This window comes from Haemaphysalis longicornis, unplaced genomic scaffold (assembly GCF_048455015.1).
Source record: "Haemaphysalis longicornis isolate Haplotype H1 unplaced genomic scaffold, Haemaphysalis longicornis Haplotype H1 scaffold_12, whole genome shotgun sequence".
NCBI lineage: Eukaryota > Metazoa > Arthropoda > Arachnida > Ixodida > Ixodidae > Haemaphysalis > Haemaphysalis longicornis.
In genome coordinates, this window is record NW_027526225.1 from 98,217,152 (window position 1) to 98,240,223 (window position 23,072).

Genomic DNA, 23,072 nt, shown 5'->3' on the forward strand with positions numbered 1-23,072 from the left:
AACCGGATTAATTTTGACCACCTGGGGGTCTTTAATATGCACCGAAATCTTGAACACACGGGCGTTTTCGTTTCTCGCCTCTATCAAGAAAGCGGCCGCCGCGGCCGGGAATCGAACCCGCGTCCTTGGGCGCAGCAACACAACGCCTTAGCCACTGAGTCAGCGCGACGGGTAACGACTGCGATGGTTGAACAAGAAGCTCTCTGGATTCCTCTGTTGATACGAAGACCTAAAGCAGGCTTCACCTGTGAACGACAAAAGCTCTATTGTCTTTCCCGCGAAGCACAGGACTTGATCAGACTCTTTGAACAGGACTCTCTTAATGAGCGCGTCATCTTCATCACAGTCATTATCATCATCTGTTCATTGATTTCATTTTAGATGCGACTGCATCTCATTCACTCGCCTTGTCCCTCCATACGGCGTTGTCCGTCCTCACCCCTCCCCCTACACTATAAAAAAATAATAGTTAGCGGCGCCCGGTTTCGATCCCACGACCCTGTGGGCGGAACGCGAGGTACATAGTGCTCTTCCCACTGCGCCACAAAACCGACACAGAATCAAATGCTACGAACGCGCCTTATATCCTTGACTCATTCAAACTACGTCAAGATGCTGCTGATACAACGCATGATGGGGCAATGATTAACACTTGCAATAAAAGAGCAACAATGATGAAGTAAAGGTCGTTGCGACAGCGAAGCCCCAAGCATACCACTTAGAGAGCTTGACCAAGATTGGCCAATAAAACATAATAATAATCATAAAACATAATAATCGTACGCGTTCCCGACACGTTCCACGCGATTTCAGAATCAATCCAACGGAAACACCAAGTGAACCCCACGATGCGTCGCATCTACAGAGGGTTCCCCTCGCGGGGAGGTGGGCGCAATTTTTTTCATACATCTGCTGTAGCAAGCTAGGCGCCTTGGCCAGGCTAACCGCACCAGTATCATTAAAGACTATTCTCTCTCTCTCTCTCTCTCTCTCTCTCTCTCTCTCTCTCTCTCTCTCTCTCTCTCTCTCTCTCTCTCTCTCTCTCTCTCTCTCTCTCTATCTATCTCTCTCTCTCTCTCTCTCTCTCTCTCTCTCTCTCTCTCTCTTTCTCTCTCACCTGTGAAAGAATATACTTGAGACAGAGTACCCCATACGGATGGAAGTTGGCTTTCTTGCAGTGTGTTTTGAGGTGGACCACAGAGGCCATCAGTGGGACGTACAAAACTTTGATTTAAACTGCGACCGTGTCGGAATGGCGCATCGGATAAACGTCGGCTCCATAAAGCGAGGGACCCAGACTGGATTCCGACCACAGGAATCGTTCTGTTCTATCACTTCACCCTCTATCGTCATCATAGTCCGAGAAAGTTGGCTTTCCTGCAGTGTATTTTGAGGTGGACTACAAACGCTATCGTATTTATGTGTGGTAGGCGAATATATGTACTTGGGCCAAGTTGTAACCCCGGATCCCAACCACGAGGCGGAGATAATTAGAAGAATGGGGTGTAGTGCATTCGTAAGGCATTCTCAGATAATGAATAACAGCCTACCGTTGTCCCTGAAGAAAAAAGTATATGACAGCTGCATCTTACCGGTACTCACCTACGCGGCGGAAGCTTGTAGGCTCAACGTAAATTGAGGACGACTCAGCGAGACAACGGAACGGAAGATGATAAGTGTAACACTAGGGGACGTAAAGAGAGCGGAGTGGGTCAGGGAAGAAATTAGCAGAATTAAGAAGAAATGGACGTGGGCAGGGCATGTAATGCGAAGGCACGATAACCGTTGGTCATTAAGGGTAACAGAGTGGATCCCTAGAGAAGGCAAGCGTGGCAGGGGGCGGAAGAAAGGTGGATGGGCATATGAGATCGAGAAGTTTGCGGGGATAAATTGGTCGCAGAGGACCGGGATAACCGGAGATTGATGGGAGAGGCCTTTGCTCTGCTGTGGGCGTAGACCGGGTGATGATGATGATGACAAACGCTATCAGTAAGACATAGAAAGCTTCGCTTTAAAAATCAAACGTACATTGGAGACGCACATCTGCTTCAGATAACCCGGGATTCCCATAAAGGGAGTCGTGCGAATACCGTGCTAGGGGATAAACCGTTCTCAAGAAAACAGCGTAGCAGACGATGCTTCACCGGAAAGGGCCTTCTGCTGCCGCGCGTAATCTCGCCCATCTCGCCGCTGGACACCGTATACTAAAGCGCTGGCATGCCGATCGGCCGTCGCTACCGTGATACTATTAAAACTTTGGGAGTTTTATGTTTTGCGCCGGCAGCTACGCTTTGGGGAATCTGCTATGATGGCTACGCATGTTCCGGTCTTGCTGTGGCAAGATCTCCTTCTTATCGTACGTTGCGCCTACGGTTGCCGCGCCTGCGAAGAGGGGCCACGGAGCATGCGCAGTTGCGACGGGGCGCGTGCGTTCGCCACCGGAAAATGCACTCACAACTACATTAGATGTTAACTCCGCGGGGTAGTGAATTTCGCAGAGCTGGGCGAGATCATTGAGCCCTTTTTTTTTTCGTCCTTGTCCTTGGCGTGCGGCATGCAAGAGCAGGTTTAAGCAAAGAAGGGAGAAAGAAGCATGAAAGTAAGATAAAGAGGGGGCATGAAAATCAGAGATAGTGAGGAAGGCAAGAAGAGAGATCTAGTGGGGAGGAAAGTTCTATAGGAAGGCATACGCTAGAAAGTCAAGCAGGTGAACGCACTGGAACTTCGTATGCTACCCCCTATGACTTAAGGCTCGGAAGAACATAGACAGATGAAAGAAAGAAAGAAAGAAAGAAAGAAAGAAAGAAAGAAAGAAAGAAAGAAAGAAAGAAAGAAAGAAAGAAAGAAAGAAAGAAAGAAAGAAAGAAAGAAAGAAAGAAAGAAAGAAAGAAAGAAAGAAAGAAAGAAAGAAAGAAAGAAAGAAAGAAAGAAAGAAAGAAAGAAAGAAAGAAAGAAAGCGTTTATTAGACGGATGATATTTACATGTCGAAGTTTTGCCGCTCAGCAGAAGGCAGAGGTCTTCCCGGGAGGAGGGGGGGAGGGGGGGGGGGCGGAGGAGGAAGTGCAAGCGCAATGAGAGGAAGGGCAGTGAAAAGGCAGTAGAATAATAGGAATGGCTATGAAATAACAGGCGATGAAAAAGGCTATGTACAGACTATATACATACATACGCCGGCTATATATCGATAATTTACATACACACGCACTCACACTCACACACACAAAAGGCAATAAAAGAAACGGGGGGTGGGTGGTGGGTTGGTTTAGGCTTTCACAGCTCACTGGCGGGCGCTGAGGCCGGACTCCTCGAGGTATCTGCTAAGGAGCCTGAATGACTCTCGGCGCAGCATAAGGGGTCCCCGGGGACGCACGATGTCCTCTGAAGTGCTTGAGGGTAGCCCCAGGCGCCGCTACCCAGACATTAGTTCGTGCTAGGCACCAGAGTACGTAGGGCAGATGCAGAGGATGTGCTCAGAGGGAAGACAATTGGGTGACCTGTTCCGCCCCGCGGCCCACCCATCCCTCGTGCAGGAAGCACTCGACGGCGTCGCTTCAGGGCAGCCCGGCCGCCCTGACCGCCATGGGTCGCGGTGGAGCCAGCCGGCAGCAGCGCAGCGGAAGCGTGCAGCTGCGCCTCCTGCAGCACCACCACCAACCGCCGCAGAAGCAGCAGCAGCAGCCCAAGCAGCAGCCTGGGCAGCAGCAGCAGCAGCAGCCTTCCGCTACAGCTGCGGCAGCCGCGGGAGGCGCCACCAGCAGGGCGTCGACCGAGGCGCCCCACCGCGCGCTTGCCAACGGGCTCACCCTGCACTCGGAGAGGACCTCTTCCTCCGACGGTATACGCGCATGCGCACCACTATTTTACTTGATGGTCGTCTAGGGTGGGCAACAATGGGCCTCCTCGATTATGGCTAGGGCGCCTCCTCGATTAGGCTAGGGCGCCGGAGGATTATATGCCCTCAGGAGTGTCCCCCCGATACAAAGGGGCAGCCACCAAGCCATCATCATCATCGATTATCAGTCCCGGATCGTCCGCGGACTGCCCGAGACGCGATACGGCGCTCGTTTTTCCCCCGTATTCCCATGGGGCTTCTGGACCGAGGGCAGTCCTCGGACAGCCCGCGGACCGTCCAGGACTGGTGAATAGAGGAGGCCCGTTAAGTAACTTGTGAGCGCCAACTCCACGCGAACGTTCCAAACAAACTATCTTCAGCGAAGCGACAGTACGGTGATGGCGGAAACTTGTACGAAACGTTCAACAACTTCATATTCCCGTCCGAGTCTGGCCCTGCACTAAAGAAAACTAATTAGGATTTTTTTTTGTTATTTTAGGGGTAATGACGATTATAGGCGTATTTGTTCACTTTAAAATACCGGGCCATCTCCGGTGACGTGACACCTGGGGAGGGGCGAAGCATGCGGTGTACAAAAGTATTTTTACCGCCTTGGCGTTTTTGCCAATGCAGATGAAACCATTGGGGGCTAGAGGTACAGTCAAACCCGTTTATAGCGAACTGCAATATGCACCGCGATTAGTTCGATATATCCAATAGTTCGATATAGCCGAACCCGCCTATAACGAGCTTATTGTTACGAGTTTGCAATCCGCGGGAGCCACCCCCCCCCCCTCTCCCCAACTCCGCCATCCGCGTATGCAGAAACGAACACAGTACAGTAGCCATTACCATACCACAATAATCCATTTATTGCAAGTAATAAAGCTACTTTCCGCCTTAACTGCCCACGTTGCAAAAAAAAAACGGTGATCTTTGTTTTCACTTTCGTTTTGGCGGCTTCAACTAAGCATAGCATTCTCTACACGAAACATTGTTTGCACCAGTTCGAGTCCGCGTCCTCCAAAATCAAAGAAGCATTGGCGGAGCACACCGACTGCCGAAAGCGCTTCATTATAAGCGTCGGACGGATTTCACTCGCGACATCATCGGGAACGCTGGCGAGCTCTTCCCACAGTTCACCGATGCTGCTGTCTTGGTCCGGACTCGCTGACTGGGCGGGTTCTGTCGCGAGTCCCGCGCGTCGGAAACAGTTACGGAAAGTATTGGGCGTCACGTCACTCCGTGCGAGGCGCAATGTCTCAGTCGCGGCTCTTGCTCCGTTGTCGCGGCCAATCCACATCTCAATCGCCGCTCCGAGATCATGCATTTCGGCGGCCATTCTAAGCGCCCAGAGTTCGATATATCGGATGTGAACTTCGTTATAAGGAATACGTTTCCCATGTATTTCCGTAACTGAATTATTTTTGTTCGATATATAGCACAATTCGCTCTATCCGGGTTCGTTATAGCCGGGTTTGACTGTGTACTGCTTTGCTGTAAAAGTCTCTTGTCTTTGAAGCTCTCTAGCGCGAGGCGTAAACGAGTGTCCCGGTGTTTTAGCACCGTGACTACATAAGAAGACGGTTACGACGACGACAGGAGACGCCAACAGCCCCAGCCACTAAGGGGCTTCACCGCTAAAAGTTAGGTTCAAGGGTGCCACGCTAGGCATAGCTTATGTCTATGGGAACGGAAAATGCGGTATTAGGGGTGAGAAAACTCACAAAGGAAGGAGGCAGTTACAAACCTATACTTAGTATCGGTTTTAATCGGCCTATACGTTGTTTGGAGGTATTCTGTTGCGGGAATGACCCTGCATTTGACTGAACGCGATTTTTTTTTTGTGGTCTTCAACCTTCACAGCAACACACGTGGACGTTCTGTGGAGCACCCTTTTAAGTTAAACGTTGAAATCTATATATCCTGTTCAGCTCTACCCAGCCCGTCTTATCGCTCGTCACGCCCTCTTGCTCTCCGCGACGCAAAATGTTAGCCTGAACACGCGCGTCAAAAAGTTTGACGTATAAAGGTAAAATAATGGCGGGGGAGAAATACGTTTTCTCTGCACGCTATGTCCGGCGTGCGTATTTTACAAACTTGGCCGCCTAGACGCACGCCACGTTGTCGTTTTTCTCGTCGTGCTAGGAGAATGGAACACTAATAAACGTTTTCGTAGGCTGAACCGACCTAAAATTCGCCAAACTGTCCTTATTTTCGGCAAGAATGCATAGATTTGACCTAAGAGGAGCAGTTGCAGAAAAAAAAAATGTCCGTCGGTCTTAGCAAAAACAAAATCCCGGGTCATCTCTACTAACGTGAAACCTGGTGAGGGGCGAAGCATGCAGTGTATAAATCTATTCTTGGCGCCTTGGCGTTTTTGCCAACGGAGATGAAACCATGGGGGAAGGGGGGTACAGGTATACAACTTTGATATAAGTCCCTTGACTTTGAAGCACGAAGCTCTCTAGCGCGAGGCGTAAACGAGCGTCCCGGTGTTTTTTTTAGTACGTGTTACGTTTTAGCACGGGGCGTAAACGAGTTTTCTGGTGTTTAGTTGCGTGACTACATGAGACGAACGACGACGACGACAGGAGACACCAACAGCCCCAGCCCATAAGGCACTTCCCCGCTAATTCAACCACTGAGGCTCGAACCCATTTGTTTGCAAGAAAACCTACGACTCTACTCCAAGTCTGACCAACTAAGCCTGTTTAGCGGTTGCTCAAAAGAATAGAAAAAGTGTTTTAAGCTAACCAAGAGATGGCGCTTGTGGGCGTGCATCCAGGCGGCCAGGTTAGTCATTCATGCGTCCGGCATTGAGATGTCATTTCTACATTAATGGAACAACCTGCCGAAATTAGTGCTCACATCGTTTCTTGACCTGATATTTTAGTTTCTGCAAACTACGCGATCATCTGAGCGCCCTTCTTAAGATAAACCGTAGTCGATGGGCACCTGGGGTGCACGGCGGCATCCTAAAAGGCAGCATATGTGCTTTTCTAGTGCTGACATAGTTAGGTCCCCAAGGAAACCAAGGAAAGAGCGGGAAAAATATTCTTCTTCCACAGAGGAAAAAACTGTGTGAGGGAAACTGGGAATATTACCTCGCTTTCTGGTGGGCACATTCGCACCAACATAAAAAAATTCGCTACTTCTTCCCAACAATGATATGACGCGGTGTGTGTTCAGTTACGCGAAGTCATCTGGCCTAACAGGAAACCCACTATTAGAATACTGGCTTGATGAAAACCATCATTCCATTTATCCCAAGGCGAACTGCATATCCTTTCCCAATGACAATTTTCTTAGCTGGGAAATCTCTCGGTAAGACAATGAGATACGTCCCGCTGTAACACCGGGAGGCTGTTGGCTGATGGCGCTAGCTGCGCAAAGCCGGAACTCAATTCGACGGGAAGCATCTTGCGTTGCAAGAGCGGTACACGCCGTTTTTTGCCTGAGCCAGTATTTTTTTAATGTCGCTGACGCTACAGACCTACAGGCAGGCGTACTGGTTTGTAACCCGCCGCGATGGCTCAGTGGCTAAGGCGTTGCGCTGCTGAGCACGAGGTCGCGGGTTCGATTCCCGGCAGTGGCGGCCGCTTTTCTGATGGAGGCTAAAAGCAAAAACGCCCGTGTGTACGAGATTTCGGCGCACGTTAAAGAACCCCAGGTGGTCAAAATTAATCCGGAGCCCTCCACTACGGTGCGCCTCATCGCCTGCGTTGCGTCGGCGCGTTAAACCCTACAATCAATCAAATCAACGAACTGGTTGGTAGCCAAATCTGCAACAGCGGCGAGGTTTTCGGCCATGCTGTTAACTTGCAACTGCGTTACGATTCTAAGCACCCCCAATTATAAGCGCCCTCCCTTGCTTTCGGGGAAAAAAATTGAAAAAAGTTTGCATTCGAATTTAAGCACCCCCTCTTCCAAGCAACCATCACAAGGTGGATTTCAAACGCGTGGAAACGGGCACAGGTTGACGTTGTGCCCAAGTCATTTATGAAGTTTTCAATTAAAAACCACTTTAGCGGAACAAAAGGCGACCTGCCGGGTATACTGAGATCGGCTGCCCTAGCGCCACAATGGACTCGAATGACAGTGAGGGCGGCTGAGTATCAGCCGTAAGCAGTTGGTTCACTTTCTGCGCCCATTTCTCTAGTAAATGTTTGCCAAATAAAACATTATTTCTTGCGCCTGCCTCGCCGAGATACGGCCGCAAACAAAAGGGGCGGGGAGAAGGGGGCCGGTAATTTAGGTTTTTACGGATCTAAGCACCCCACCATCTCTTCGTGGAAAACAGGGGGTGCTTGTAATCGAGTAAATACGGTAATTCGCGCAGTTATAGTTTTCAGAATTTTTCTGTCTTGTGGCAAGGGCCTGAAAAACTGCCGCACCGGAAGCTCCGTGGCGAGGGGTGTAGAAGCTCTTGACCTTTGACCTTCTGCAGAGTTGTCACCTCTGCTCGCGCCTCCAGACCAGGACTCCCAAGACTACCAGTCTGACGAGTGTAAGTTAGCCTCGCCGGCAAGACGGAGCTTCAGCACACATCGGCACGGCTTACGCGCACACACGCCTTCGCACTGCCTTCGATCTCTGCATTTTGTTTTGAAAGAAAAAAATTGTCATGTCGATCAAAAACACATCGCAAGGCTCTCATGCGGACGTTGCTCAAAGCAGGCAGCACAATGGCTTATACTCTTGTGGAGGATTTTTTCAGTGGTTTTCATCGTCCAAATTAGCCTCCCTGGTGAACCGGTGGTGGAAGCCGGGAGGTAGGTATTGTATTTTAACACGGAACTGTTTTTTTCCCGGATACACAAAGAGTTCAATTATGTCATGTCTGTCATGGAATGACGCCAGTGCAGCGAAGCACGCGGCCTGTAAAGGGTGCACCCCTGCACACAGGGTCTTTTTGCGGCAAAGCAACCTTTAGTACTGAAGAGTGCGTTATACTTTGGGTTGTTTGTTTTCGGGTTTTATATTTTAACACGAGTGTTTTATGCCGGGATACACCAAGATTTTTCTGACGTCATATCCGTCACGGAAAGGACGCCAATACACCTTTGACGAAGCGACCCGGCAGCAGTACGCCGCTCACCAAGCACACTCGCAAGACAGCCGCCGAGCCGCAAATCATACTCAGCTGCACATTTTGCTGCGCATTTCACTGTCGTGTTTTACCGATTCCTATGACAGAGGAATCAGTTTTTTTTACTGCTTCACTACTTTCACTGCCGCTTCGCTACTGCTTTACGACTTGTTTTCCGCTGCTTATCTACACGTGCAACCAGTTATTACTTTCAGTTCCCACTCTTATTGTGACCAAAGCTCGCTTTTCAACAGCACTACTGTAAGTGAATAAACACGGACTTTGTGCGAAACAAGCTACACACACAGAAAGGACGGGACAAAAGACGGGTTTCGCCTGTCCCGTCCTTTCTGTGTGTGCTGTCTTTTTCGTGCAAAGCCCGTGTTTATTCACCAAGATGCACCAACTCGCTCAACAACAAGTTATTCTAAGCCCCACTGTTCTAGACGAAGTTCCGTCTTTGGCCCTAAAGATCCGCTCCCTCTTTCCGCCCCCTTGTCGCAGCAGCCCCGGAGCCGAGCCTTTACCAGCAACAGCAACACCAGCACCAGCAACAGCAGCAGCAGATGAGCGTCCGGCGCCGAGCCAAGAGCCTGGGCGCTCTGCGCGGGCCCGAGCAGACGCAGCACGCGCAGTCGTCGTCCGCCGTCTCGGCGGCGTCCACGGCCTCGACGACCACGGTGTCGCTGATCGAACCCGACAGTGCGGCCTCGGCGCCGCTGCTGCCGTTCCTCTTCAGCCGCCTGGTACAGGACAGGACTGCCTTGTACTCCAGCTACCCATCCATCAAGTGTGATATCGTCGAGTACTTATGAGGAACGCTGTTTCGTGCCCTTCCGCGTCCTCGCCTGCAGCTCAAAAGGTGTTCGGAGAAGTAGGGAGCGGTGGCCCCAGCCCCGGGCCAGCCGGCCTCAGCCGCTCACTCGGCAATATGCAACGCGTCCTTCTTCAGTGTCGTCCTCCTGTGGTGATGGTGGCCGCTGGTGGTGGGCGGATTACCGCGGGTTGGGTGGTCCCCGACCACCACGGCCGTCGTCCAGCACCGCCACGCCGTCGTGGGAGCGCAGGCCGCCTTGGAAGAGTCGAACTGTGCCGGCCGAGGTTGCTGTGTTCCGCGAGGTCTGTCGACGGTGCTGGCGGGAGGAGCGGTGTAGTAGAGTGTTTGTAGGGTTCGTCGGGGGAGAGGGGGGGACGCTGCTCAACGTGGCGAGAATCGGGTCGGCGCAAGGGTGGGAGTCATCTGCCACGGGGTTTGCGGAATTGAAGGACAAGTAGAGGCGGGAGAGTGGGCATGGCACTGTGCAGAGCAGCTTGGAAACCTAGGTGGGAATTTTTTTTTCTCTTTCTCTTTAAGACCGGAAATGAGAATGGGAGAAAACAAAACAGGGCGACAGCCTACGCCTTTCGAGTGCACCTCAATATTTGCCTGCGGTTTCCGTATTGCCTCCGTCGGAAAGCAGCTAGTCTAGTCCCGCTGGCGGCTTTGAAGATGGGGATTCTGTGTCCGGTCACAGCGGCTACGCTTGAAAAGCGAACAACATGTGTGAATCGTCACTTTGTACTCATATTCCTATGTCCCTGGCGCTGTTTATTTGTACCCGTCTGTAGTGATGACGTATTGGGAAAATATTTCTTTCCAGACAACTGTGAGACAGTAATGTTACACCTCAACGTAATAATCTCTTGAAATGAAAGAAAACCAGATTTTTTATAAGGCGGTCTTTTGTTACCGCAGCACGTTGTTAATTACTTATTGTTTGAAGACCTTGCTTGCCTTTTGTATTGGTTCATGGCAGTCATGGAGAAGTATTTCATGGATTTCACGGTGAACATTGACGTCGTCGTCACGGGTCCCCTAATTTGTCGTCAGTGTGTTGCATAACCGGCAGGGGCGTTTTGGGGAGAAAGGGTAGATCGTAGCACCGCAATTATTGAATTAAATTAAACCATATCTGCCGTAATTTGACATCAGACGTAACTTTCTCCTCAGCAGATTTTCTAATCATAGGCTGTGCGGCACTACGCTTCGCGCCCGAGTTACGTAATAGGCATAGGGTGTCTAGGCTTGTGTTTTGTCTTTGAACCGTGAAAGCTAACGGTTCCTTTCCATGTTTTTTTGGTGTGTCGACTTCGTCTGTTTGATGCAGCCGTGTCGTAAAAGCCGTTTTTGCAATGTCGCATTTTGTTTTAGGCGGATACGCCTTGTGTATTTTGAAAAAAAAAAAAAAACCGGAGAGTTTTCTTGACAGGAGTTGAAACTATGATGCGTTGTTTTCAAATCCCCCTTACGGGTTTGAAATTGGCGATTTTCAGACAATTGCTTGTGATTATGCTATGTGGCAAGTCCGTCGCTTCACATTTCCTTTGCCGGGCCTCAAGGCTGCATGCCAAGAAAGCGTCGTTACAATTACGCCAGATGGAAGTGGGGGTGGTGAAAAGTTGGCTAGAATCGATGTAAAAAGAAAAAAGAAAAGGAGGTGGCATCTTCTAGTTCCGGACGTCCGAGGACGAAGGGAGAAGCGTGTGAGCTCCTCCCGGTAATGTAAGAAGAAAACTATTTGGTTAAATTTCGCGTTTAGGAATCCTCCAGCAGTCCGGATTCAGAAGCCTCCATTGAAGCCGTGTAAGTTAAGTCGGGTTTAAAAGGAGCGCCATGACTTGATTTATCATGAGTTGAAACGCCATTGAACACTTTCGCATGTTTGTGCCGCTCGTACTTATATTTGGCACTTCCAGTTACAGGCAACGTAAATTTGACCACTGATTTTGGTACTGAGCAAATGAAATCGCAGCCAAGATCCCCAATAGGTGACCAACGGGAACGAGACAGTGACCCGACTACTACGACTCCCATTTCTCTCCGTCGTGTCCTTGATGCTATTATACTGGTGAACTTTAGGATTCCAAAGTGCAGAGCTCCTTGGTCACTCCAGTTCAATCAAGCACACTACTGCTGCCAGAGTTGCTTACCCAAGCTTGATTTGTTTTGTTTCGGTTTTGCCTTTTATTATTGTAAGGTAATGGCTAGTATTTTAATATTGGACGTGACAACACTCGGTATTCTGACAGTCAGCCCGGAAGTTGAGCTGGGTAAGGGCGACAATAAGAAAAAGTCGAGGCGAGCACGGTCGCACCTACAGCCTCACGGCCGAAGGCTGCTCAGCATTAAGGCTCGAAGATGTTCTTTGCCACAGTGTGGGCCTGCTTTCAAGCATATGATTTTCGTTTTGAGCGACATTAACTCTTCATGCCTTGCCGCTATCATTCAGGCACACGTCCCGCACTCTTTTTTTCAGTCTAATAAGGCGGCCTGAAAGCACAGACTTTTAAGTAAAATTGGGTGCACCTGCCTAAAAGGCGGAAAATGATCAGGTAAGCCGAGCAGCTGAATAGTAAAGCTAAGCGAACACAGTTCACGCGAGTAATTATGGTTGCCTTTGCTCTCGCCTTTTGGTGAAACGATGGAGTTATGAAGTTCTAGCAAGATTCGACCAGCAAGTTTACCTCGCGTAGGGTGCGAAAAGAGCGTTATAGCAGCGTTGTGGCACGCGTTTCTGCCAGGCTCAAGAGAGAAACCAGTCTGCATTAAACGTATAAGAGATTTGATACCGCAGTGAGGTCTCGCTGTAGCTCAATTCGGACCAGCTCGCTCATTTTCCCGATAAAAGTGAAGGCTCACAAGCTCTGACCATGACGTACGCCGCAGCCTACTGCCACAGAACAGGCGCGTTGATTCCCTGGCACTAATGTGGAAGTTTCAGTGTTTTGCATAGTATCCCGGCATCATGGCGCTACACAGAGCGTAGACAAAGTGGGAGCGCCGCTGGTTTCTTGAGTTTCCTTAATGTACGCAGATGTCGGGTCTCAAATCACAGAGATGGGATTTTACATGGGTGCTCTACGGAGAGGAAATACGGACCATCCGACGTTTTTGTTCCATTAGGGAGCCTGCGCTTGGGGTAGCAGTAGACACATTCGCGTAAGAGTTTCGCGCAATTCCTAGTCACGCTGGTGATATACACGTACGGCCGATGGCCTCAGCCTCGCGGGTCAATACACTAATATAAAATAAAAAAAAGCCAGGCAGCTACAGTTAAACAGGTGTTGCATCTTTAAAAAACTTCGAATCGCCACGAAAATTTAGCTACATCGCTTGTAAAGCTCGCCCGTATTGCAGAGGTGTGAAACACAGCTTTTTGTAGCCCCGAATTATATGTACCGCGCACCAAGCTTCGTTGGCGTATGACCGTACTTAAGGAAACTGGCACGTATGAGAGTAAACTGGGAGTAAAGAAATCTGACACGTATGAGAGTAAACTGGGAGTGAAGGAAACTGGCACGTGAGAGAGTAAAGGAAACTGGGACGTGTGAGAGTAAATTGAGAGTAAAAGAAACTGGCACGTACCGAGAGTAAACTGAGAGTCAATGAAACTGGCACGTATGAGAGTAACAGTCATGAGAGTGTAAACAAATTGACAGGTGGCACAGCACCCTCATGCTAACAGTCCGTGGAAGGAGGTTCTGACGTTACCTTCTGTATTTTTAAACTAATGTCGACGAACATAGTGGTGGGCCGAAGTGGCGGAACGTTGACTGAAACGATCCCCTAGTCTCCCACTGAAGAGTACGTCTGCCGGCTTGGTCTGGCATCAAAAGTCTTTCGAATTTTGACTTATTAAGCAAGAATTCCGCTCGAATAACACCACTGCGTCAACTATGTAGCCGTTTAGAAGCTACGATCAGCTGTATCTTTGATCAACTATTAGTTTGTCATAATGTTTCCTCCTCCTTGTGTGTACTTTTACAGAACCCATTTCGTTGTATTCTGAAATACATTACGATACAATACAACACAATAGATCAGCTATAGCTTTGATCAACGATTGGTTTGTCATAATATGTCTTCTTTACCTATGCTTTTACAGAACACATTCCGTTGTATTCTGAAATACATTACAATACAATAGATCAGCTATAGCTTTCATCAACTGTAATTTGTCATAATGAGTCTTCTTTACGTGTAGTTTTACAGAACACATTCCGTTCTATTCTGAAATACATTACATTGCAATACAAAACAATACAACACAATAGATCAGCTGTAGCTTTGGTCAACTATTTTTCATAATGTGTCGCCTTTTTGTATAGTTTTACAGAACACGTTTCGTCGTATTCTGAAATATACTTTAATAGAATGCAATACAATGCAATACAACACAACCTTGCCTAATCAAAGTTGGATTCACCAAGTCGAATCTCCTTTCTATGCGGGCAACATTTCATGTCACAAGTATACGTCAAAGTGGTAGTTCAGTCAGTTGCAATTTATAGAACTGTTCAAATGACGGGAAAAAAAGATTGAATTCAATTATATTAGAAAAGCACGGTAACACGGTTACGGTTTCAATACACATTACCCATTCGCAATAGAAGGCTGGTTCTACCCTTCCTGTGTGTTAAATTAAATGTTTTAATTAATGCTGACCCTAAAACTACCCATGCCCACTTTTCGCCGCATCATAACTCTGCAAGCAAGTGTTAAATATTTAAGATAAACAGTTACGCATACTTGAATCGTCAGTTTAAAGCCACTATTATATACTTTTATGGCAAACCCAGTATTCAAGTAGGCGCTTCGCGCTAAAAGATGAGCTCCCTAAGATAGGAAATTAGTCATAACTTCCGATAGTTGCTTAAGATGTAGGCGTACTACGGCCGATTACTTGGGGAAGCCGTCGTGGCTCCGAGCCCCGGTACTAATCTACTGATCTCAATTAGGACACCGAGGAGAATGCGATAATATGAGACATTAGGCTCACTTATTTTATCACAAACGCGCAGTACATGAAAATAGAATAAATCTTCGCGCCGCTTGTAGGAGCTAATTCCTGTATTGCCGTTTTATACTCTACGGGTCGTATATACGATGCGAAAGTCCGGCCATTTCCGTTATGTTCCGGTGGAAGTGTCCGCTATAAAGTGAAACTCGTTTAGTGGAAACGGCTCCCCTTTTTTACGGCGGCATTGCCTAAAGATGCGCTTGTGGAGTTTGGCTCCGTGATCGTTCGCGTCGACTGCGGTCCCAACATCGACGGCCGTCACTCTGTAACTGGGCGATCTTAGTACAGGAACAGGGCCGGATCAGGAAGCGTTTAGGCGTACTTATAGTCTCACACAGTCGGAGGATTGTCTTCGAAAAAGCTATTCAAAATAACCCATTACTGCACGAAATTAGTGCTCGAAAGTGTGTGCACGTGGCTACGTATATTTCTACAAGCCTCGCGCACTCGTATCGAACCATTAGAGTTAGTTAGCTAGCAGTGAACCACTTAAACCCGCCCTTGGCGTCACTAGTAAAATAAGTCATGAACAACCTGCCTGCAAGGTAATTAGCACTGCGGCTTTCTACAGCCCTCGAAAAAACTGTCGCTTTATGAAGGTATGCCCGAAGCGGCTATGTGGTATTCGGGGCGACATTCAAATTTCGCGGGTTGTCTGATCGGCCAATCGGAGCTGGCCTCGGCAGCGAGCTTACACTCCGGCCCTGGTCCGCAGCCCTTCTTTCCCTTCCCGAAGTTGTCCTTCAGTGACAGATCGTGCGCTCGGTACCTGACAAGAGTCATGCGCTTGCCTCGACACGCCTCCTTCGTGCGGTGTTGGCGAGCGCCTTTAATTCCACGCGGCCACCTTCCCCCTCGACGGGTCACGTGACCGAGTGACGGCAACGCGGGCAAAGGCACGCGAGGGCGCCAGGGGCGAATGGACGCATGAGCGGAAAGGGACGCGTCTGCGCACCCGTCTCCCGCGTTCCGAAGACCGGTTTGGCCTCCGGAAACGTTCCGCTCTCTGCGCATGAATTTCGCCCTTTACTCTATCGTTTGCACCAACCAAGCTGCAAGTAACCGGCGCGAAAGAGGCCGAAAAGATAAGATCGTCGCTGCAGAGCCTGCGTTGCTGATTAGTACCTGTCCAGCACTTACAACGCCTCCACTGTCAAAAGCTACTTACTAGTGCGATAGAAGCGGCTGCTCAATCAATGACGATTCGATACCCAGGGTATAACTCGCTTGTAAGAGAAGTGGCATATGTGTGAACGCGCGTAAATTTAAACGTAGTTAAAAGCCACAATTTGTCATCGTTTATGATCCGCACTCAAATTTAGTCTCGGGCAACCAACCTTCTGTTCACTAGTGAAGAGTTGCGCCTCTACCATTAATTTACATTGGCTCTAAACCACCGTCCTTTGTGAGCACCGATCTCGTACGACTAAAGGGGCCTACAATTCGACACAATCGTGGAGTCGATGGGGCTTCATAGGCAGTGTAACCAGCTTTCTCTATAGCGAGCAAATTGTCGTGCCGGTTGGCTGAAACAGCACTGGCTGCGAGCTGCACTTAACTCCTGTGGCTAAAAGCGCACCTCGATGTATACCATATTATTTCCGCGCATCTGTCTTGGTAGCCTCTGATACTGAACTGCACCTGGCTAGAATGTCATGTTACTACCACTCACAAAAGCGAGCGCGCCATTTTTTCAGTGCGAAGTTAAAAACTCCTACTGAAATGCTTGTGGTGATTCATGAACAGTTAAAAATTAGAGATAAAAAAGATATATCGAGAGATAGAGAACTGATAAATTTAGAAAGGGGGCCAGGGGAAACTCAGAAGCAGGATATCACCGCAACCTTACAGAGGTTCGCCAAACCGCGTACCTTCCAGGTTTCTTTGGCGTGTGAGTGGACGCTCTTGCGTGCCTTTGCCCCGCGAGTCAGGGTGGTTATTCGCCGCATACGTGGCTCCGGTGTTTATTTTTTCTAAAGCGAGTAGTCGTGAAGCCGTTACACGTGGTTGATTACGTATAGTCAGAGTCCCCGCACCCCCGCCCCGCATCGTCCCACCCGGTGAGCCCCTCGCGCGCTTCTCCATCCACTTCCCATTCAGTAGCCGTGCGCGAATGTGGAGCGCTGACGAGCATCGAGCATGGATCGATTCCCGTATCTCAGTGCGCTTCTTGAAAGGAGTGGATCTCAGTCGCACTGATGCACTCCTGTCCGCAGTATTCAGGCGGGCGCAATACGACAACTTTCTAAACTTGTCGAAAGCCTACCCGATGTTGCGCTTCGAAAAACAGCATCTACAACGTAGAAATTAAAAGTGTCGTTAACGAAAAACTTTGTCGTTGACCCCACGCAGACGAGAGAAAAACTATTCATACTCTGCGAGTCTTTTCCGTAGTATTTGTTCCAGCGTAGCTAATATAAAGAAACATGCAATGGTTGTAGTACTGCTCAAGTGATGCTATCCACTGACTGTAACTGAACACGCTGACGACTATGGGTCGCTAGTGATGACCAACGTTGGCTTATATCAAAGGAAGTCCGCTCAACAATCGCAGTCCGTTTTCTGCCGAGAAAAAGCCGCGTTTATCACAGGCTGCGTTCGTCATTAAAATGCATCTTTACAGTCGGGTCGTTGGCGGTTCTGCAGACTATGAGATGTCAATTCAAATTTCTTTTGGAAGAGAAGATTACGTGCTGTTGAAATTTCAAACTCGAGCATAAAAGATACACGCATCTTCCAAGCCGCGTATTTGCCCCATTTCAGAGTCTAATGAAATTTCTAGTAACACAAAAACACACATTTATTTATAAAAAGTTATTTCAGGCTGAATTTTTTATTGTCGGAATTAACTTTTTTTTCACTAGGCGGGACAAATCCTACTGGGTGTCGGAAAACTTCCGATGAGGTCGATATCTGATATACCGTCTCACCTGATTGGCTGTGCGGGATGAAACGTCATGAAAAACACTGCGGTTAGATAATCACGTGATACCGCATGACAGATCATCCCTAGCGGGATTTTTCCGGCACCTCGTAGGACTTGCCCCTTGGTTGTTAAACTACTTCACTCAATGAACAAATTTGCGGCATGAGCAGTTGCCGCTGTTAAGTTGCGGTCCAAACTCGCACATGGTTACAGAAACATTTTGAAAATCTATGACACGCTAGAAATCCTCATTGTGTCTTATGGCGAAGGCCCCCGGTCTTTAGCCGTCGGGATGATTGTGGTTAAGAAACTGGAACCGCGCTGAGTGCAAGTGGCTGTACAACCGTTCTGAATACTCAGTAATATCATTCTCCTTCATGATTTTTTACATCAAGCTTAAAAATAATGTCCAAGCCAACGGAGGAGGATATTTAGCGTGCGTTGAGAATGGCTCACTCGAAGTTTTTACGTAAAAATATGTACAGACCTTTATAACGTTCGCAACTAAGGAATTTCTGAATTTGTCCATCACCCGCTTGATACGCTTGTACCACGGTTGTCAATGCATGTCGGGCTACCCCTGATTAACGCAGACACTAAAAAGTTTTGTAATATTGCGTATGTGTATACTGTTGAAAATTATACTTTAAAATAGTAGCTCATACTGACAAAGCTATGCGAGTTCCTTCGGTGAAGGTGAATCCCAACTGGTGACACATTTTAGCTCGTGAGAGCGGAAAGAAAGTCTTCCAGGTCGGTAGACGTACTCTCTAACTTTACAAGGTGTTGTTTAGAAACAGTAATTATCTTGTGTTCCATGTGACTAAGCCTAATCAGCCTGGGAAGTGCAAAAAGCCTCCAGAACTGTGCAGCAGGTAGGCTTTGCCTCAAGAGATGTGTCAGCGAGGTGAAACCATCGAGTCAGTGACCGATGTGTCGCGACGCCTGCTTCTGTAATTATCTCAATGAGAAATTGAGCATTCGCTAATTATTTTGCATTTACCTACGTCTTTATGGAAAAAAAGTGAATATTTCAAGGTCGTATCATTTTACACTCTGTGACAGTTTAGCTTAAAAACAAGTCAAGTCAAGTCAAGTCAAGCCAAGACAAGCTCTTTTATTTCCAAAAAAGGCTGCGTCCCAGTTCGCGGACAGCTTGGTAGGCAGCTTACGAAGCAGTCTAACTACACTTCTAAAGGAATAAGAATTGGAACGTCGCAGAGGTCCCTAACGCAACACCAACGCAGGCGGCAACCTCGTAGCAGACACGTTGAGAAACGCAAGCCGCAGGTTTCGTAAATAACATTGCCGGTATAATTACAAACATTACGGGGTTTAAAAATTAAACAAAATCATCTTCACCACTAGTAAATTATACTAAATATTTCAATAAAAGAACAAGTGCTTTCTTTTACAACATTAATACTCAAAAAAGTGGCGCTGGCGTCAAATTTCCAACAAAACGTTGTTCTAAACAGCGTACAACGGTAAAGATTTCCTTCCGAATTTGAGACGCTTCAAATATTCCCTCAAAGCTTTCTGGTAAAGCCACTGCATTTTTATCTCCCTCAAAGCACAAGAATTTGATGTTCTTTCACCGACGAAGTGCTGTAAGAAACATTTAAACGTGTTCCCACCAACTTCAGGTGGCGAAAGGGAAGCAAAAGCGAAAGTAAAGGCATCAATCGCACTCAGGAACTTAAGCGAGGCACATAGCAATAAATTCATACCTCAGACTTCTCAAACAAGGTTGTCAACGGAATTCAACTTTCCATTTTATCATCTCTGGTTACTCCTCACATTCATATGAAGGGGACGCTTTTTTTTTACCTTTTTCCCAAGAAATCTTTCGAAATTACAAGGCGGGCGAGGATGACCGAGCGGAATCAATCATTTTCCTTTATTAAGCAAATAAGATGACAATCTTCGCGAAAAAAACTCCATTCTCACTCATTCCAATCCATCTTTCCAATTCTCACGCACCTCGGAAGTCCACATTTTTAAAACTTTGGTGTAGGTGTGTCGTCACTCGATTTCGCCGTCTTTTGAAAAAGACAGCACTCATTCGTGACAGCAAATCTAGCACATGATTATAGCGTTCCGTAATCATCCGCAGTTATCGATCAGCTCGTGCAAGCCGCCTGTAACCGGAACCACCTCGAAGAGACGATGCCTCCGCACTCCTTGACGACTCTCTTGCGCCACCATTGGTCCTTGCAAGGAGGCGTTCGCTGGCACCCTTCCGAGTTATACTAGGGGCAAGATGGTTGACGTAGCAAAGTGAAGTTCACAGGCCTTCGCAAGTAGGTGGCGTTGGTGTAGCGTATAGTCATCGCCGAGACAGTGCCCCCCGTCTCCCACCTCCTTTCTGAGAATGTACAAATTGTCAGGCATGGTCGCGTTATATAATTGTATATGAAGGGCATACTTATACACACGCAATGTGTATGCGTATACATACAGACGGTCGACCATATTGCTTTTTGATTTGTTTTGTTGCGTTTGGAAGGCTCGAGCCTGTGGTTGCGTAATGGTTCGCAAGTGTAGCGCGTACGGCGCGTTTCTCTATAGACGAGAATACGGAAGCGCGTGATGAACGCGCGTTGTGTAAGAAGAGAGGGAGAGAGAAAAGAACGCAGCCACCCTGTACATACGACATGGCCCAAATGTTCAAGCGACGCCTTTGATACGGTGTACCACCACCTCGTCCGAACCTAGATCTCTAATCGTTCTTCGTAGTGCCGGCAGAGATAGGAAGCTGCAGCGAAAAGCGCAGTGCACGCGCATGGTATCGTTGCGTTAGTGGAGCGTTTTAGCTGAACGCGCGTCCCGTTTTGCGAGCCCGCTGAGCGGAGCAGGAACGCATCTGCGCATGCGCGTCAGTCTTTCTACTCCCCTCCACGGGCGAGTGGAACGCAGATGATAGGACGGCAGCGTGTTTTACCCGGGCGTGTTTCGCGTCTCTCGCGCCGGCGGATGAGTCGAGAAGGAAATGCGCATGCGCTGAAGTGGCGTCCTCGACATGCAAAGTGGCCCACGCCGTGCCGTAGAGTCGGCAGAGAGAGGCGGCACACGCTTAGCTGGAACAGTCCGTTAGCTTGTGTCATGAGCGTTGTGTATGCGACTGGAGGCACGAGGGAGGCCATGAATTCACCCGCCCCTCGTCCAGTCGCGAAGTCTGTTGTGCGTTTAGACGCGCTCCGGATAAAAGTGGACTCTTCGAGATTTATGCGGCGTGTTGGAACCGCTGACCCCGATGCTCAGCTGTCCTGTGTTCCGTGCTGCATTCTCAAAGGCTCAGGGCTTGCGGAGCCGTCATTGGAGTTTCTTTTCCTGTCTGTTTTTCTTTGCATCTGCAAAAGCAGCGACTGCGGTGCTTTCCGAAAGCCAGAAAGCTGTATCTCGCACTGTATGTGCTACACGCGATGGTAATTTGTTTCAGGCTTGGATCTGAATAACACGAAGAGTTCCAGTTGCTCTTTTATTGTACAAAAAAAACTAGCCATAATACGGGCAAACCTTCAGGAGACGTAAGGCTTATAGGCGCTAAGCCATCGTTAACGATTACGCCCTTCTGAGCGTTCAGAATCAAAACAGCGCTGAGGGTCCTGTACAGCCGGTAGCCCGACTAAACAAAGTAGGCACTGTTTTCAGGCCACCCTTTGTTGTACGCCTTGCATGTTATCACCGGCTGAACGCCGGGCCGACCACTCACTGTGGGGACTGTGCATTGCGGAAAAGCTGCACGACTTTCGGAAATATCGGTTTGCCTGAGTTGTTCGAATCACTCGGCGTACAGAACATAGAAGTGGACATTAAATTTGCTGAGCAGGAACGTCAAAATTCGCAAAAGTCTAGGAGAAATCAAAGCGCTTCTCGAGGGATTGGAGGCTACCTGTATATTGGGATGTGCGTGCTACCACCCGTCTTTATCCGGGTGTGTTTTGCGCCTCTCGTACCGGCGGCTGAGTCGAAAGCAACTGCACATGCGCCGAAGTGGCATGCTCGACAGGCAAAGTGGCCCACGCCGTGCCGAGCAAAAGTGTGTGTCGAAGCACCTTTCGCTCCATAACATGCACAGAGTCAGCTTTTGACTCTCAAAACGGGACTTCAAAGCATAACAGAAAGAACTGACAAATCTCTATTGCAAACACTGTTATTTCTTTTTATTTTTTTTACGCGTCTCTGAGTAAGAGATAACTGCTGCCCTAGAATCTCACCAGCGACAGCATTAATAGTTGCGTTTAACTTCACAATTATAGGCATCGTTTGTGATTCCGTAGCAGAGGAGCCTTGAAGAAACGGTGCCGACGGTTCGACCTTGCTCGGGAAAGACCACAGCGGTATCTCAACAGCATTGCAGAAGCAATGCCCCGCGACATTAATCATAGGCATACAGCTCCAAGAGTAACGACGTTGTTCATTGACGCGGCCATAGTTTTCCAATGGCTTTCAGCGCCAAAACAAACGGTAATGATGTGTTCAACTTTGTCCACTGCTGCGTATAGGATCTGTCACCCTCCATTGTTCCCGACATTTGGTGGCGGGTGTTGTTTGTGTTGTTTGTGTTTAATCATTGCGAGACTCAGGATGAGAAACTTGCCTTGAGCGGTAGAGCGAGCTTTCATTACAGTACGAAAGTGTCTCGACACAGCCATTTGGGTTGTTTATTTGTGCTGTACACGAACGTCAATAAAGACTTGGTTGTTGCGACAAAACTGGCTGGAGGACAGCAGGAAGACTTGGGTGAGATCAAGTATCGTGTACCACTGTTAGCACAAAGTACGCGGGGAAGATAAATGTACATAGATAATAAACATCACGGAAGGTGACGGACCCGCCTGCTTTGTCCTTTGAATGCCTCTTGCGAAAAATAACGCTCCTCTGGTGCGTTTTTGTTTGGCAGAAGAGGAAGTGCCGAAACTGTTACGTGAGTATTAAAAATTTCCAAGTAGATAAGCGTGATGCGTACTCCAAAGGGGATGGAAAAATAGAAATACTCTCTGGTGACGTCTGCGCAAGTAAAGGTCGCAGCTTTCCTTGGTTGCGTCCTTCGCTTCTTGGTAGGGCACACGCCGACATATCTCAAGGATTCTTCCCATTTCATTGAGCTTTTAGGAGGTGTCACCATCGACGACAGTGAGAGAGAGGGGGGGGAAACATTTTAATGAGCTCGAATGTGAGAGTGGAACCCTAGTCCGGGAATCCATGCGTTGCCCTAGCCGTTCCGGCCCGTGTCACCAGGAGAGTCTGGTCCTCAGGCTGACAGCTGGTCAACAGTGTCTCCCACAGCTCATGAAAGGAACGGGTGGAGAGGGGTGCTAGGGAGGGGTTGTTAGCGCATTCCAGAATTGTATGCTGGAGGGTACCTAGTTGTGGAC

The 23,072-nt window shown here is 48.5% G+C and overlaps 1 protein-coding gene and 1 long non-coding RNA gene across 2 annotated transcripts in view; one reads left to right on the top strand and one right to left on the bottom strand.

Moving 5' to 3' along the window:
- LOC144162187 (gamma-aminobutyric acid type B receptor subunit 2-like) overlaps window positions 1–22,527 on the top strand; it is a 106,013-nt gene extending 83,486 nt beyond the window's left edge. The window contains exons 17-18 of the mRNA XM_077692660.1: window positions 3,536–3,836; window positions 9,433–22,527. Of these exons, the coding sequence (XP_077548786.1) occupies window positions 3,536–3,836; window positions 9,433–9,740 (609 nt within the window). The 3' untranslated portion in view covers window positions 9,741–22,527. The remainder of the gene's footprint in view (window positions 1–3,535; window positions 3,837–9,432) is intronic.
- The window catches only part of LOC144163053 (uncharacterized), a 487,499-nt gene that overhangs the window by 103,326 nt on the left and 361,101 nt on the right, over window positions 1–23,072 (bottom strand). The gene's annotated exons all lie outside the window — the stretch shown is intronic.